We start from the raw sequence: 15,872 nt of genomic DNA on the forward strand, positions 1-15,872 counted from the left end.
GGTTCCTGTGGCTTCATCATAGTCTGCATTTGCATTTGCATCTGCATCGGCTCGTTGCCCCAGACGAAAACGCAGGCTCCGAGCCGTGGCAACCTTGAGCAAACTTGGCGGCTGGGCTGGGCGTCTGACGGGAGATCAAATCGAGTGGCCGGACAATGGACTGGCGAAACTCAATTGGGTCTATTTTTCGTCGTCCTTTGTATTGCTTGCCTGCTTCGGTAATGAAATTATGCAAGCCACTTGAGCGCAGGATCCGTTTGTTGCGCAATCGGGGATACCAATCACACGAACAAAGTTCTCCGTGGGCATCTTTCTGACGGCTAACAGCCAAGCGAACCAAGGAGAACTCCCACAACCACCATATTTAGAACCTTGCTCGTCCGGGAGAATCTTGGAGATTCAAGTTTGGGCACATGTCTGTCTCTGAAATTGCCTTCCATCGGCACCCCTGGATTGGCCACAAGGTACTGCGCCCAGTTCTGGATGAGTCGGCCAACCCTGTCACTTGCTCACTTTTCTCCTCCGCCTCCAGTCATACCATCTTGGTCTTGGTCTTGGTCGCCTCGCAGGACGCTCTGGTTGCAACAAGGAGTTGAAATAGTATCCACACACACCAGGTAACCATCTCCACTCCACCCGCGGCGGTCCAAGAGTGGACGGCCTGGGGGTGGATACTAGCATCGTGGGATGTGGTGGTCATGGTGTACATGCTGTAATAGTCTACCATGTCTAGTCTCCTCGTAAAAGCTTCCCACCAAGCGCCTTTCCAGGGTTAGGTTGCTGTCGACATGAACATGGATTAGGTTGACCCGCCCCCTTCCCAAGGTTGCCCCAGGCAGGTCCTTGTTATTACAGTTACGACTACTCATCAACTGTCCTAGTTGAAAGTCAATGTCCCTGGCGGAAGCCTCGGTAGCGTTGGTCCTGGGTCATGGCTTTGGCATTGGACTTCGAGCTTGTGAAGTCTCCCCCCAGGATGGCGCAGTAAGCATTGTCGAAAAAAGGTATAAACATACCCTCCTTTCCCAGATCTCCTCTTCTCTTTCTCTCCTCTCAATAACCGCTTCTCTGTTTTCAACCGCACAAAAGCCACAATCGTTTCTGTTCCGGTCATACAGACTTACACTCGTTCTTACAACAAAGCCAGTACAAGCTTTAAACCGACAAAATGAAGTTCTCCAACGCCGTTGTCCTTGCCGCCGCCACTGGCACCTACGCCCAGATCTCTGTTATCAACAGCGTCCTCTCCAGCGTCTCCAGCGGCATTGAGGCTCTTGACACCGCCGCCAAGGGCTTCAACGGTGACGTCGATGCCGTCAAGTCCAAGGCTGACGCCCTTGTCTCCGCCATCAAGGCTGGCAAGACCAAGGTTGACGGCTCCAAGGACCTCACCCTCACCGATGCTCTTGGCCTGACCGATCCCGTCCAGGCCTTGACCAAGAAGGGTCAGACCCTTGCTGACGACTTCAAGGCCAAGCGCTCTGATGTTGAGAAGGCTGGTGCTTGCGGCACCGTCCGTGAGGAGCTCGGTGACATCAACACCAACTCCCAGGCTCTCATCAAGTCTGTTGTTTCCAAGGTCCCCAAGGATGCTCAGAGCATTGCTCAGCAGCTCGCCGACGGCCTGACCAAGGTCCTCAACCAGGCTCAGGATGACTTCTCCGAGTCCAACTGCAAGAACTCTGGCGGTTCTTCTGGCACCAAGACTGGTGGTGCTTCCCAGACCTCTGCTGCTCCCACCGGCAGCCAGACTGCCCCCGGAACCACCTTGGCTCCCACCACCACTGCTGCCCCTACTGGCGGCAATGGTACCACCACCACCCCCCCTCCCGTCACCGCTGGTGCCTCTTTCCTGGCTCCCGCTGGTGCCCTCGTCATGGCTGTTGTCGCCGCTCTTCTGTAAATTGCTTGCTAGCGAATTTACGAAGATGTGTGCTCAGTAACGCTTTGATACTGCTGCAGATGAACAATTTGCTTGGATGCTAGATTACTGTTTTATTTGATGGATTTTAATACTGTCCTCGACGAAAGAGGCAATCGGTGTCCTGTAAAGGGTTTTATGTAACATAACGGGAAAAGACTTTTTTTTTGAAACACCATTTTTATACATCATAATGACGTGTTGTTGCCGGTTGGCAACTGTTTTGGGTTCGGTTCCTAGCATGCAGTCTTATGTCGACTAGCTAGACAGCGTCGGCTTCAGCCGAAGCGGCCACTTAATATACCATGTCGTATGACATTATACAATTTACCTTCTTATTTTCCCATGTGCATTTCCTACTGTGAGTTGTGTGTGTCAGACGGCAACGAGAGACAAAATACGGAGTACAAGTGGTCAATTCACGACTGAAGCAACTACGCTAATAGCTGGGATCCCGAAAAAGGCCACAAGCGGCATGTATTCCCCATTGATGATACAATAGAAGCCTTCGATCAGCCCACCTATAGCCATGGCTCCAAGCACAGACTGCTCCTCAACGCCATCAGGGCCGCCATTTCGTGCCCATTTGACATTAAAACAGACTTGATTGGGATGTTAGCGACGTTATCCTTGGAAGAGGGGGTTTACAATCTGTGGTCAAAATTATTTGACTGTAGGGTGGTGTTACGGACTTGTGGTGATGTAGCTCACGATCATGTAATCCCAGGCAGTGCGTGCTGCCCGACGAGGCTTGGCAGTGAGGGTATTAAACGCAGGGTAGAGTTCGTGAGGGCCTCTGAAAATATGGTGAATTGCAGAAATGCCCGCCACTGCTGCGGCCGTATTAAATAGGAGTGATTTCATGGTTGACGATGGACGAAAAGTTGAGGTTTGCGGTGATGATGAGTACAAGCACACCATAGCTGTTGAACAAGCACAACGTACAACGCAATCTATAGCAAAGTAATTGTAAAATTGTCTGTTTAATTCTTGGATCAATTATCCTCTTGCCGATCACTTATTCTCAACCCTGGATTATGGTTATCAGTCATGGTGGAGACTGGGTAAGGTTACTGTGTAAGTGTGATTTACACTCTGGCGAAGGAATTTGCCCACATTTGAGCATACACTACTACATCCAAGTATACACTAATACACATTAATGTATTATGGCATGTACTACGATAAGATACACTTACAGAGTTAAATACTTCTGACCCCCACTGCAGCAATGGTGGTATGGAGTGTCGTCGAATTTGGCTCCACGCACATGTCGATCTGCGGTGTCAAGATCAAGATGGCTTGTGCACGTGGAGAACATTTCACGCTTCGGAAACATCCGAATGGAATGCTAGATTGACTTCAGATTCAAATTTGAATACCTGGCTAGGCGAAAGGTGACATATGAAGATCGATTGTGTGGCAGGATCGATGATGGATGGAACGCTACAGGATGTTGCACATGTGTTTGTCGCACATGTGATGATGGATTGGAAGCGTGGTTATGAGGTGAAGTCGCAGGGGTGGAGTGAAGATTTCCAAGCCACCAGAAAAAGGAATCGTGAAATAAGAAAACAAATTCGCAATTGGCCCGTGTGTCTTGCCGCGTGGCTATGTAGATTTCCGATCAAATTTGCAGGGCGTTATCACGGTATGACGGAGATTACTTATCTTCGATAAAGGTGAAAGAGTGATACGGGTTCAGCCACCTTCTGAGGAGCCAACAGGTACCATCCACAATCGCCCAGGTACGAGGCACGTGTGGATTGGAACGCGGCTGTGGCTGTGGCTGAGTGGCTAAACGTGGCTGACGAGTTTTTCTCCCCCCTTGGCGCACCTCCTTAATGCGGCAACAAGAGATACGAAGACATGCGCCACAGCAGCTCGTAACAGACCAGCTCTCTTTTTTCATTTGAAGGGGGTCATCAAATTTCACGAGGAAAGCTTTGTTGCTTTCACGCTCACGCAGCCCCTTTACTGACTTTCAGAGTCTTCTTCACACTCTTTTTTGTTTTTCTGGTTTGCGCGCTTGGAATCTCACCATTCCCGACACTCGCTTCTTTCACTTCGTTCCGCTCGTTTTTCGCGTCGTCAGCTTACTTGGTAGTTTCTGTCGCTCATCCAGGGGGTTTGGCCATCATCATGTCAGACAAGAAATCCGACGACGTGCTCCCCATGGCGAATGGGAACGGGAATGGCGTCGCCAACGGCCACAATGGCGACGCCCACAAGGCCAGGCCGTTTCCCAGCTTTACGCCCGCCCAGTCCAAGACGGATGCCCTCAAGGGTCTGTCGCCGTCCTTGTCGTCGCTGGATAACAGCCGTGGCGCGTCTGTGTTTGCGTACTGTTTGAGTTCTATGAGTATGACGATTGTGAATAAGTATGTTGTTTCGGGATCGAACTGGAACATGAATTTGCTGTATCTCGCTGTTCAGGTATGTTGCTTGTGGGTGAATGGGTGTTGAGCGCTGGGATTGATGCTAATGCCGTATTAGTCGATTGTCGGAACAGCAGCCATTATCATGTGCAAACAGGCTGGCATGATCAAGGGACTAGGTCGCTTTGATTCGCAAAAGGCAAAGACGTGTATGATTTCTCGCCATTGCTTGCTGATTTTCCTTGTATTGACAAAGTCCCAGGGTTTCCCATTGCCTTGCTTCTCGTTGCCATGATTTACACTGGCAACAAAGCCTTGCAGTACCTGTCTGTGCCTGTGTACACCATCTTCAAGAATCTGACCATCATTGTCATTGCCTACGGAGAGGTCCTCTGGTTTGGAAGCAGTGTCACGCCTTTGACGCTTGTTTCGTTCGTCATGATGGTGTTTAGTTCTGTTATCGCCGCCTGGGCTGATGCAAAGAATGCCTCCACTGCAGCCGCCATGACGACTCTCAACCTTGGCTACGGCTGGATGGGCATTAATGTCTTTTGCGCGGCTTTGTATGCTCTGAGCATGAACAAGGTTATCAAGAAGACGGGTTTTAACAACTGGGAAGGTTTGTGGTCATATCCTCCCTTTCTCCTGTACAAGTCGACGATGCAGCCGCCAGTCCGCTAACATGAAGCAGTCATGTACTACAACAACCTCCTTACCATTCCGGTTCTCATCATTTCATCCCTTCTTGTCGAGGACTGGTCGTCCGCCAACTTGAGCAGCAACTTCCCCGCCTCTTCCCGCAACAGCATGTGCATCGGTATGATCTACTCTGGTCTCGGCGCCATCTTCATCTCCTACTCGACGGCGTGGTGTGTCCGTGCTACGTCTTCTACGACCTATGCCATGGTTGGCGCGCTCAACAAGTTGCCTGTGGCCATTATGGGCATTGTGTTTTTCGCCGCCCCCGTCACCTTTGGCAGTGTGTCTGCCATCTTCCTAGGTTTCGTCAGTGGCATCGTGTATACGGTGGCCAAGCTGCAGAAGGGCAAGGAGAAGGCTCAACCGGCGTTGCCGCTCACCAACAAGCGGTAAACAGACGGGTTGGCATCTCGGAATCGACAATCGCGGGGAAATTGGCTCTGCATAAGGTGTTTCGTTTCTGGACTAGAAGGAGGGCGTGTGTGAATACATGTGGAGATCTCCTCGAAGGCATTGCAAATTTGATTTGCGAATTGGGCGTGCATTGGCTCTAAATCGAATATCTGGCGTTAAAAGGGTATGGCACAGAAACAATATTCATCGCAATACGATGTTGGTTGTTCACATATTCTTGTTGGTCATCAAGTCCGTCCTCATGATTCATGATATAGGCGTACAAGTGTCATTCAGCTCACGTTGAAGTTGGGCTGGTTCAAATATAGAGTAGTTAAGTGCGGGCAACGACTCACGATTACATCAATATACTGGCGTTTGGGTAGTGATTGGGCTGGGCTACGGACCTTTTCTACCAACATGATGCAGATAATATATGAGCACGACAAGACGTAATGCATGTGAATTGACTTACAAAAGTCATGTCTTTGCGAGGCATGATGAGAGAACTGCAAGACATTAAGAACAAATTAGCGTAAGGGACGGATCTAATGGATTATAGGCCAAATCGCTGGCTCTAATGGGAGTAGCTTACAGAAAGAGTATTTTCACTGCGTAATTGAAGGGTTGTGCTAAGACTGAGGCTCTTTGCGTTGTTCTGAGACGAGCGCTGAGAAGAGAGGCCTCAGGTGGCAAAAGATGATGATGTTTTGTGAGGATGAGAGAGAGGAAAGGCTTACTGAAGGAAAGTCACAAAGACAGGCAACTGCTTCCTCGCTTGATTGCTGCACTGGCAAACTGGCAAGGTGAGTTGGAGCTCAGGTCAATGTGAGCTGCAAGCGAAAGGACAAAGGATAAGAGGAAGTCGCGAAAAGAGGCGCAAACATGTGAGAGCTCAAAAGGGCGTTTGCAAAGAGGGCATACCACTTATCATACGTTGATCAACTGTAGCTGCGTATTTGAACATGCATCACAGCGGAGAAGTTGGCACTCTAGCTTGAGCTTGACAGTTTGCAATGGAGAAGCGAACCATTTAAAGTGATCGAATTGTGAGCTCGTGAGACTCAAATGGTAATTCCACGGACTGCTACTCCGATACAATGTGTTGTAATCTCTGATTTAATACCATCTTTGTCTAAATTCGTAATCCTAAAAAGATATGGAGTAATCTGTGCTGAAAACCTCGCTGGTTTTGAGATGAAAGCTAATCTGACGGGAAGCCTTCGATTTCGGTACCGCTTTTTCACATCTAGAACTTGTTGGACAGTAGCATTGCCATTTCACTGTCGTTAGTAAAAGTAAACTACAGTCTCAAAGATACTTGGACATATCCAAGCATACACTAACACAGCTCAACATGTCTCAGCGCACAGCGCGATATGCGCTACCTCTTCTTGTTTAAATACTTTTGACCCCCCACTGCAGGGCGAGCATGTGATTTGATGAGTTGAGCTCGGCACCACCGGGCTGTTGTGGTCATCAGCTGCGTTAAAATGGGCAATTTGGCTCTTTTAAGTGATTTTTGTTTTGGATTCTCTACTAAATTAAGAAAGTCATTTAGTAACAACAGTAAATCCAATGTGCAAATGTTCTTTTCGGGAGACCAAGGTGGCGTGTTGTGCTGTTCCGTGTCACTTACAAGAAGATGAAAGGAGAGAAGCTACTATACCTCCTTGGATTTGTAGTAACATTTCTACTTCCAACCTACCCTCATGCAAAATAGACAAAGATAAGCAACAAAGGTAAGAATTACAATGCAGACATTTTTACACTAAATACTCCAAGTTCCTACCAATGTGTTGTTGCTTCGTCTTTGTTCCCATGGTCGCGGCAAAATAGTGGACCGCGCATGTCGGTAAAACACCGGCCAGCGCAAGATGCCATGAATTTGCCGTTCCCCATCACCAGATCTTCATGCCCATCATTCCGCACCCCATCAATCGCCCAGCATGTCCATGTTCCGAGCAAAGAAGCTCGATCTGGGCTGCTTCGTAAAAGCCCGGACGATTCGAGACCACACGAAGCGCAAGGTCTTTGAGCAGTTTGAGACGGAGAGGTATGCGCCGTCCCCCTAATTCGTTCCTGACACATCTCGCATCGAATTAGCCCAGGAGCTGGAATCAATCAGTCTAGACAACGCGAAGCAACTCAATGCTAATTGGTAACAGGCAAGCTCTTCGATACATTATCCGCAATACGACCCTCGCTCCTCGCGTTCGTGCTGAAGCCCAGCTCCAGCTCACTCAGATGCATGCCTATACCCGTCCTACGCAAATCCGCAATAGATGTATTATGGGAGGCAAAGCACGTGGAGTGCTAAGCGATTTCAAATTGACTAGAGTAAGGACACCTCTCAGGGAATGCTGTCACGAGCGATTTGAACTTTGAAGCTGATATCCGGACAGTTCAACTTTAGGCTGGAGGCAATGGCTGGAAACTTGCCGGGCGTTAAGCGAGCAAGTTGGTAGAAGATCGATTTGGGTAAATCCTATTGGGATGATGTACGATATGAATCGCCAGGACTGATGCCAGGACTGGCTGGATTGTATAATGATTAGGCTGAGCGAGTCGTTTGGGGTATTACGAATTGAACTATTCCGCCTTATTATGATGTTTCTCCAACAAATAGCTTAACTTGTGCAATGATGGCAATTTCCCACGATTCACTGAGTCCTTTAAACCTGCTTTTGGTTAGGTTTTGATGCATTTCACACCCGTAGTAAGGTCGTTTGTCACCCGCACCACTTAGAAATTTGTCGTTGTGCAGCATAGCAAATAAAAATGGGTCCACATTGCAGCCTCAAGATCTCGCCAACCTCGCCACCATCTGGTTTTGTTCTTGCACAACATCACTCATCCAACATCTACCGAGTCTGCGACTCGGATAAACCGTCATCATGGGTGGCGGCGATCTTAATCTCAAGAAATCGTTTCATCCGACGTTACGGCGAAACCAGCAAGCCGTCTACGAGGAGGAACAAAAAGCGCTTGCTGAGCGAAAGCGCACCCAACAACGAGTCAATGAAATCAAGGAGGAGCGCGCAAAGGAGGAGTTGCAGCGGCAGCTGGAAGCCGCTGGTGGCAAGAAGAGAGTAGACAGAGTGGACTGGATGTACCAAGGGCCTACCGATGGCCAAGTTGGTACCAGCGAAGAGACCGAGGCGTACCTCTTGGGCAAGCGCCGAATCGACAACCTCATCAAGGGCACGGATCACAAGAAGCTGGAGAAGAGCGCTGGAGAGGACAGTTTTATGGCCCTTCAGAATGCGAATAGTGCAAGAGATACGGCATCCAAGATTCGGGACGACCCTCTCCTCGCGATTAAGAGACAGGAACAAGCGGCGTACGAGGCCATGATGAACGATCCCATCAAACGACGGCAGCTAATGGCCAATATGGGAATAGAGGACGAGAAGAAGAAGGGGAGGTCACGAGACAAGGAGCACAGACATAGGCACAAGCATCGTCGACACCGAAGCAGGAGCAGAGACTCCGAGGGTGATGAAAGACGACATAAGCGACGCCACAGATCATATTCACGATCGCGAAGTCCAAGACGTCATCGCAAGGATGACGACGAGGAGGAACGCCGACACAGACACCGAAGGAGGAGAGAATCCGGGGACAGTCGAAGCCCGCGCCGAACCCGAGACGATTCGTTGGAGAGACGACATGAGGGAAGCCACAGAAGGAACTCTCATCATCAAGAAAATAATGGCCGGCGAAGACATGAGAGCCCAAGCCCCGGTGATGAACGACCACGTCGACGCAGTCCTTCTCCAGACCGACGCGACAGACACCGCAGTGACCATTCTTACCGCCGGCAAGATGACGATAGACGTCGGGACTACAGCCGAGACAACGACAGTTGGAGGGGACCACGGAATGGAAATAGGCCTCGACATAATGGAAATGGGTATGGTAACGACAGGTCAAGGGGACAAGCCGAAAGAAATGACGACAGAGAAGCTGAAAAGGCTCGCAAATTAGCCACGATGCAATCGGCAGCCTCTGACATGGACCAAGACCGGGAGAAACGGCTAGCTAGTCTGGAACGAGAGGAACGAGCAGCACGAGAAGCAGATGAGAGGGCACGAGAACGAGGGGGTGAGCGAGGGTTCGTCAATGGACTTCACAAGCAGGCTGGCAAGCTTGATTTAGGAGAGAGAATGGGTCGCAATCGACAGGGTTACCAGCGAGATGACGATTGAGCGCGTGTGCGCATATATGAAAATTGAGGCCAGCATTTTTTTTTTTTTTTTTTTGCACGGTTCAGCGGAAACTTTTGGCGCACTTTGCTCTTGCATTTTGATATGGGACAGGAAATGGTCTGCAGTTGCTCTTCTAGTGGACATGATTAATCAACCAAACAAACTGCATGTGTCAAGCACTCTGCTCGTACGTAATAGACTGGACTAGATGTCGGGTGTAGTTGTGAAAAGGAATGTCAGGTGTGCTGTTCTGGCCAAGGGATGGAATGGAACACGATATGATTGTTGTGCAAATGAGCTGCCAGTATTGTCTGGTGTCTGTGCATTTGGCTGCAATTTGCCGAGTAGATAGAGACCGCGTCACACACATGCGTTGAATTGATATGATATGTTGAGGTAAGATTCAACATCCAGTGAACGATGATCAAAGACAATTGATGCCTTTCGTTGAACACTTGAATATTCTGCATGTACGGAGTACTGCGTAGAAAAGCCATCAAATGGGGCGTGAACATCACATTGACATGACCATGACCTGGCAAATCTGGTGGCCGGCTCTGATGCAACATGCCTAACGGATGCCCGCGTCGTGATTGGTGGCATTCGGTAGTGGCTGCAGGACATGGCACTTGATCAAATTGATCAATGTCCCATGTTGCGACAAAACCAGACCAGACTCAAGGAAGATGGGCGGCATTCTGCAGCTCAACAATGACAGGGAAGATTGACCAGACAAACGCTAACTGTGAAGACGAGTCTTGACTAGAGCAGCCGCTAAGGCTTGCAGAAATACGCTGTGGCTGTGGCGAAATACGCCTGTGGAAATTTTGGTTTGTGGCAACCCAGCAAAGTGCACATGCCGGTCCGGGGTTCGAAGTACTCTGTAACGAACTGCCCACCAGAACAGACGGGGCATTTGATCGAATGGACTTCAGGTGGTGTCTGGCTGGTGGACACGATGCCCCCAGCCGTTCGAGTGCATTTTTATGGAGTCAATCTGGTCGGACCTGGCTTTGAATTGAATGCCATTTGCTCAAGTCCAGTCTGGCTGGTCTGCATGTGGTGCATTAATCGTCGGATTGACCACACCAGACCAGAGCAGACAGACAGACCTGTTGTTGAACGATGCACAAAGTCTGTTGTCTGATGGTAATTCGCCAGGCGCATTCCGCATTCTGACCACCTTTCTTTTTGTTCTTCCCGAACTTTATTCGCTCTTCAAGTTCCAAACTCATTCCCACTCTCCCGCGAATAAGGAAAATAAAAGTCGTTTGATCCCTGTCTCAACCTCAACACCCCCCAACCAGACTCTTTTCGACTACTGCGAGCGAACAACAACGGGACTGCACAAGCGACGACACTCCTCCTTTTTTTCCCTTCGCCCCCAACAACATCCCTCAAATAAAATCGCGAACCCTTTGGTCGCCGAGACGTGCGCTCCGAGTTAGCCTCATTCTCATTGCAAACCTTCTCGCGCTTGCTTGGCTCTCATCTCTCGTTTGCCATCGGCTGCCAATTGGATACGCTTGACGTGTTGAGTCGGAGCCCTCCCGCCACGTTTCCGTCTCTGCAAGCACCTGGGCAAACGTCAACGACCCGTCACCTCACGTCGCTTTAACAAACCGCTTGCGCCGCGCAGTACCCCGACCCTCATCATCGCCAATTGAACGATCCGCGCCATAATGCCTCTCTGCGGTGGATCTAAGACGGTCCAGCGCAAGCTGGTGCTGCTGTAGGTCCCTTCTGCGGCGACAGAAACCCGGCTGCCCGACCAAGCCTCACCAACGCCGGGGGGGCTTGATTCTTGAGACCAATGCTAACTGTTGAGGACAGAGGAGATGGTGCATGCGGTAAAACATCACTGCTAAACGTCTTTACGAGAGGGTACGTTTCCTGGCTCGCCACCTGCAACCCTGGAGTGGAAGCTGGGGGGAGAGCGGCCAGCACAAATCCCAGAGTGACATTCACAACTAATCGACGCACGCAGTTACTTCCCAACGGTATACGAACCTACCGTCTTCGAAAACTACGTCCACGGTATGCTGCTAGAACAATTCTGATTCTGCGCACAAGCCACTTGGTGGTCGATCGATTTGGTTGTTTGCGCGCTGACGATTGCGAACAGACATCTTTGTAGATAACGTGCACATTGAGCTCTCGCTGTGGGATACGGCCGGTCAAGAAGAATTCGATCGATTACGTTCACTATCTTATGGTATGATACCTCCCACTTGCTACCAAGATGTCAAGAGGACGAGGGAGGAAGGAATGAACCCGCCGATAACTGACCGTGACCACCATTCCAGATGACACCGATCTTATTATGCTCTGCTACTCCGTCGACAGCAAAGACTCGTTGGAAAACGTCGAATCAAAATGGGTTGGGGAAATTGCCGACAACTGCCCCGGCGTCAAGCTGGTCCTGGTTGCGCTAAAGTGCGATCTCCGCGAAGGCGGTGCTGAAGATGACGAAGGCGAAGAAGCCTCCGCGGCTACGCCTGCAGCTTCAGAGGGAGATGCCAACCCGGAACGTCCCAAGGGGCCTTTAATCGAATACGACAAGGGGCTGGAGGTGGCCAAGCGAATAGGAGCCTCACGGTACCTCGAGTGTTCAGCCATGAAGAACCGCGGTGTCAACGAAGCCTTTACGGAGGCGGCCCGTGTTGCTCTGAGTGTCAAGAAGGAAAGAGAAGAGAACAAGTGCACCATAATGTGAGGGGACACATGCCAGGACCAAGATACCCGACGGCCTTGGAAAACACAACACAACGTGCACCACGAATTCAATACCCCGGACGATTTTCGTCGTTTTAGTTTTTCGAACTGTTTTGCGTCCTCTCTCGGGAGGAGCCCTTCGAGCCGACTTTACACATTTCTTTCCTTCTTGTTCAATTCTTTCAACTTCTCGACTTCTCGATATCCCTTATCCCTAGCACCATTTTACCCCGTCTACGCTGCGGTTTTTATTGGGTGTTTCTGCGGGGTTGCTATGTGATTCCCGCCGTTCAACAAAGTCTATCCAATCTTGTTTGTACATATTGCGGCAGTAGAGATATTTCATGGCCCAGACAGCACATGAGGAGGGTAGAGGATGGCGGCATTAACCACTTTCATAACTTCTTTTAATTCCTTTACCTTGTATCAATCTTTGGGTGTGGTGTGGTGGGGGAATAGGTCATAGTTCAGGCACTGGAGTTCCTTTACGGGATGTTAGAGCATGGAGGATGGTGCGTTTGCATTGGGCCGCGTGGCTTAGATATGCTGAATTTGTTCATCTAGTCTGTTCCCTTATCTGAGACTCAGCCTGTGTTTATTCCATTTGTAGCTGCATAATCGGACACATGTTTAAGGTAGTACATTCAAGACTCAGTAAATCGGGGTCTCGACTGCCAGGTCTATATTGAGATCGCTCGCGTGCATTTCTCAATGACAATCAATGAGGCCTCCCGGTTCCAATCCAGCCAAGAAGACGTTGACCTTCCTCATACGAACCCACGGAGCAACATCGCAGGACCTCCCCAACCTGGAATGCTATGATTCCATCACCGTCACTTCTTTCAGCCCTCTACGTAAATAGCTCTCCACGGCAGCACAACATTGGCCCGAGACAATTAATACCCTCCAGGGTCCATTGCCTGTCCATGCATTCCCCTCAAAAATTCATTGGCCACGAGTGAAGTGGTGTTGGTGTCGCCAACCACACTCGACACGGCCGTCTTCAGTGCGTGAACTACCCTGCACTGCCTTGACGTCATGTTGGCAGATCGACAACGAAACAGGTTTGTTGGGTCGTGATCAACCAGACATCATGATGCAGAGCATGTTCAGCAGGTGCCGTTTCTGCAGCGAACAGGTCGAATAGATAACAGGGTGGGTTCCCCAATCCAGAAGAAATTATCTTCTTGGCGCTTGATTTATCGCATTACTAGACGTTTGACACTATACAAACGGTTACACCGCATAAGCTATATTCTTTGCAAACTCTTTGTAAGCCCTTACAGCAAGCGTACCTAGGTAGTTACAACACCATGCCTCTTTTTGGATCCCATCGCGAGCCTTCGCCAGAGGTACACGTACCGGAGCGAGAGATCCACGAACCCAAGAAACATGGACTCTTCCACCGTCGCGACGACGTTCGTGATGTACCTGTAGAAACCACGGAGCATCCTGCACGCAAACATAGTCTCTTCCACCGCCGCGATCACTCCCCCACCGGCACTGCGACAAATAGAACCATGTCTGCCAGAAGCTCTACGTCCTCGTCTGGGTCGTCGTTGAATCACCGCCCCCGACGTGGAGGCAGCCTGCTGCACAAGGCTATGGGCCGGAACAGCGAGGACGTAGACCCGAGCATTCTACAGGCTCGCGAGAGGGTCATGGATGCGGAAGAGGCTGAAGAGCAGGCAGATAGGGCACCATAGGGCACTTGACCAGGCGAGGCTGCGGGTGAGAGAGGCGAGGGAGCATATGAAGAGGGTTGAGCTGGAGGCTGAGGAGGAGGCGAGGAGGGCCAAGATCAAGCAGCAGCATGCGAGGGAGGTTACGAAGCGGGGAAAGGGACTTGGACGTAAGTCTATTATATCGCGACTTTGTGAGTTTTGCTAATCAGTGCTAGGTCATGGGATTTAATGCCTTTATCATGGAGTGGAAGCAGCATTGTGTTTGATGAGTTGAAAGATTGGCGTATCTTGTGTACACGATAAAATTGAGCGTTTGGTTCGGATTCGTTGCAATGGCGCGGTGCTTGTGCATGGATTTTTGTGCGATTGAAAAATATTTTGTAGGCTACGAAATGTGCGTATTATCGACAGTTTTGATAGATAAGTCTCAACCTTGTCTGGACATATTTTCGATGTGGATGTGACGACTTGTTGGGTCTTGGCTTTCAGTTAGTTTAGATGAGGCTCTCTCCCCTTGGCTGTACAGCAATGTGTCTTGTGTTTCGACTAGTAAAATCACCGTCAAGGTCAACATGGAGCCTGGAAATTGTCTGGTCAACATGGTAGACACATCCCTTCCATCTGCGCTGGCTTCTAGATGACGTCGCGTGCATTGATTTTGCGGTCAAAATGCGGTGTAAAGTTGCCGGTGGAGTGACACATTCCGGTCCAAGCAACAAACACCACTCGGAGGTCATGGGCAGGGAGGCAAGTTATGCTATTGACGACATGGACCATTGTCGCCAGGAATAGGACGGCCCTCACCCGTGTCTCACCTCGTCCTTTTGGCTTGCTGGATCATCGATGCCAACCGCCACACAGATTCCTCCAAGGGTTCCTCTCTTTCAAGGGAACAGGCATGAGAAATTGGGAGTTTCGAATCCATGTTGGCTTCCATTATTAAACCACGAAAGCCACTCCGCTGCTTATTATGTGCGCCGTTCATTTGCTCGGTTGGTGTTTAGGCGAGATAAAGAGCGGCCAGCGAATGCCAAGAGCGAGAACAGACCAGTGGAACGTGGTGCAATTCCTGGGCTAGGACAGTCAAGTCTTGTGCAATTTGTAATGCGTTCAAACAGTTAGTGGGGGTCGAAGGTATTCAAACAATGCAAACGTACCGCATATCGCGTTAAAAGCGAAGATATATTAAGATACTCCATATATTAGTGCATACTTGGACAGGCCAAATACTTATTTCCACAGACTCTGTTTGGAGTACGCCAGACATCTTGTTGTCTTGGCAGTGCCTTGACACTACTCGCTGGCGATTCTAGGTTTCGTTTTGACTGTCGGCCGGTTCATACCAACCGCCAAATTTTCAGAGGGGACGATCAAATGCTGCTTGGCGGCATTTGTAATGTTCTCTCCCTGGGTTGTACCATGACTACTCCGTATAATCGTCCTCGGACCTGCTGTAGTTTGGGATCAATTGATGTGGCGAGAAAATAGACCAGCCAAGCCAAGCCAAGAACACAATTCCAGCATCAAATGTCAACTTACCTGGTTGACCCCTGGCACTAATGCACTTAGGGCCGGCCCAGCAGCCAAAAGCTTTCCAAAACCCCTCAAGCCGTCCAAAATGCTCCAGAAAAGTCAAGGTGCAAAAAGATTGTGGAGTTGAGCAAAGTCTGGTGTTACGCGATTTGGTGGGTGGGTGCCGTTTTGCAGCCGTCGGATTGGTTGATGCATCACTCCTTCCCTGTTATCTTTTACATGCAAACATGCGGCAAGTGCCACCCTGACTCCACCTGCATTGCCCCTGAGCCACTTGGAGACTTGGCTGCACTCAACCACCAGAGGCTGTCTGGTCTGGTGTCTCACGACAAAGACC

At 49.9% G+C, this 15,872-nt stretch overlaps 6 protein-coding genes across 6 annotated transcripts; all 6 read left to right on the forward strand.

Moving 5' to 3' along the window:
• Window positions 1–1,168: 1,168 nt before the first annotated feature.
• VFPPC_14696 (hydrophobic surface binding protein A domain-containing protein) lies at window positions 1,169–1,903 on the forward strand (the record flags this gene model as incomplete). Its single annotated transcript, XM_018292464.1, has 1 exon — window positions 1,169–1,903. The coding sequence occupies one exon, from the start codon at window positions 1,169–1,171 to the stop codon at window positions 1,901–1,903; it is 735 nt and encodes a 244-aa protein (XP_018137822.1).
• A 2,160-nt stretch (window positions 1,904–4,063) lies between these two features.
• VFPPC_09960 (GDP-mannose transporter) lies at window positions 4,064–5,391 on the forward strand (the record flags this gene model as incomplete). Its single annotated transcript, XM_018288413.1, has 4 exons — window positions 4,064–4,357; window positions 4,418–4,508; window positions 4,562–4,918; window positions 4,991–5,391. 4 exons carry the CDS (start codon window positions 4,064–4,066, stop codon window positions 5,389–5,391), a joined length of 1,143 nt encoding a protein of 380 aa, XP_018137820.1.
• Window positions 5,392–7,340: 1,949 nt separating this feature from the next.
• VFPPC_09959 (mitochondrial 40S ribosomal protein MRP2) lies at window positions 7,341–7,859 on the forward strand (the record flags this gene model as incomplete). The annotated part of the gene is made up of 3 exons (XM_018288412.1): window positions 7,341–7,447; window positions 7,560–7,731; window positions 7,797–7,859. The coding sequence occupies 3 exons, from the start codon at window positions 7,341–7,343 to the stop codon at window positions 7,857–7,859; spliced, it is 342 nt and encodes a 113-aa protein (XP_018137819.1).
• A 429-nt stretch (window positions 7,860–8,288) lies between these two features.
• VFPPC_09958 (pre-mRNA-splicing factor CWC25) lies at window positions 8,289–9,602 on the forward strand (the record flags this gene model as incomplete). The annotated part of the gene is made up of 3 exons (XM_022428684.1): window positions 8,289–8,889; window positions 8,942–9,307; window positions 9,361–9,602. 3 exons carry the CDS (start codon window positions 8,289–8,291, stop codon window positions 9,600–9,602), a joined length of 1,209 nt encoding a protein of 402 aa, XP_022284050.1.
• A 1,682-nt stretch (window positions 9,603–11,284) lies between these two features.
• On the forward strand, window positions 11,285–12,318 carry VFPPC_09957 (small GTPase rho3; the record flags this gene model as incomplete). Its single annotated transcript, XM_018288410.1, has 5 exons — window positions 11,285–11,334; window positions 11,436–11,486; window positions 11,590–11,639; window positions 11,728–11,817; window positions 11,909–12,318. 5 exons carry the CDS (start codon window positions 11,285–11,287, stop codon window positions 12,316–12,318), a joined length of 651 nt encoding a protein of 216 aa, XP_018137817.1.
• A 1,312-nt stretch (window positions 12,319–13,630) lies between these two features.
• Window positions 13,631–14,023, forward strand: VFPPC_16810 (hypothetical protein; the record flags this gene model as incomplete). The annotated part of the gene is made up of 1 exon (XM_018294563.1): window positions 13,631–14,023. The coding sequence occupies one exon, from the start codon at window positions 13,631–13,633 to the stop codon at window positions 14,021–14,023; it is 393 nt and encodes a 130-aa protein (XP_018137816.1).
• Window positions 14,024–15,872: the final 1,849 nt, after the last annotated feature.

Source organism: Pochonia chlamydosporia, chromosome 4 (genome assembly GCF_001653235.2).
Source record: "Pochonia chlamydosporia 170 chromosome 4, whole genome shotgun sequence".
Classification (NCBI taxonomy): domain Eukaryota; kingdom Fungi; phylum Ascomycota; class Sordariomycetes; order Hypocreales; family Clavicipitaceae; genus Pochonia; species Pochonia chlamydosporia.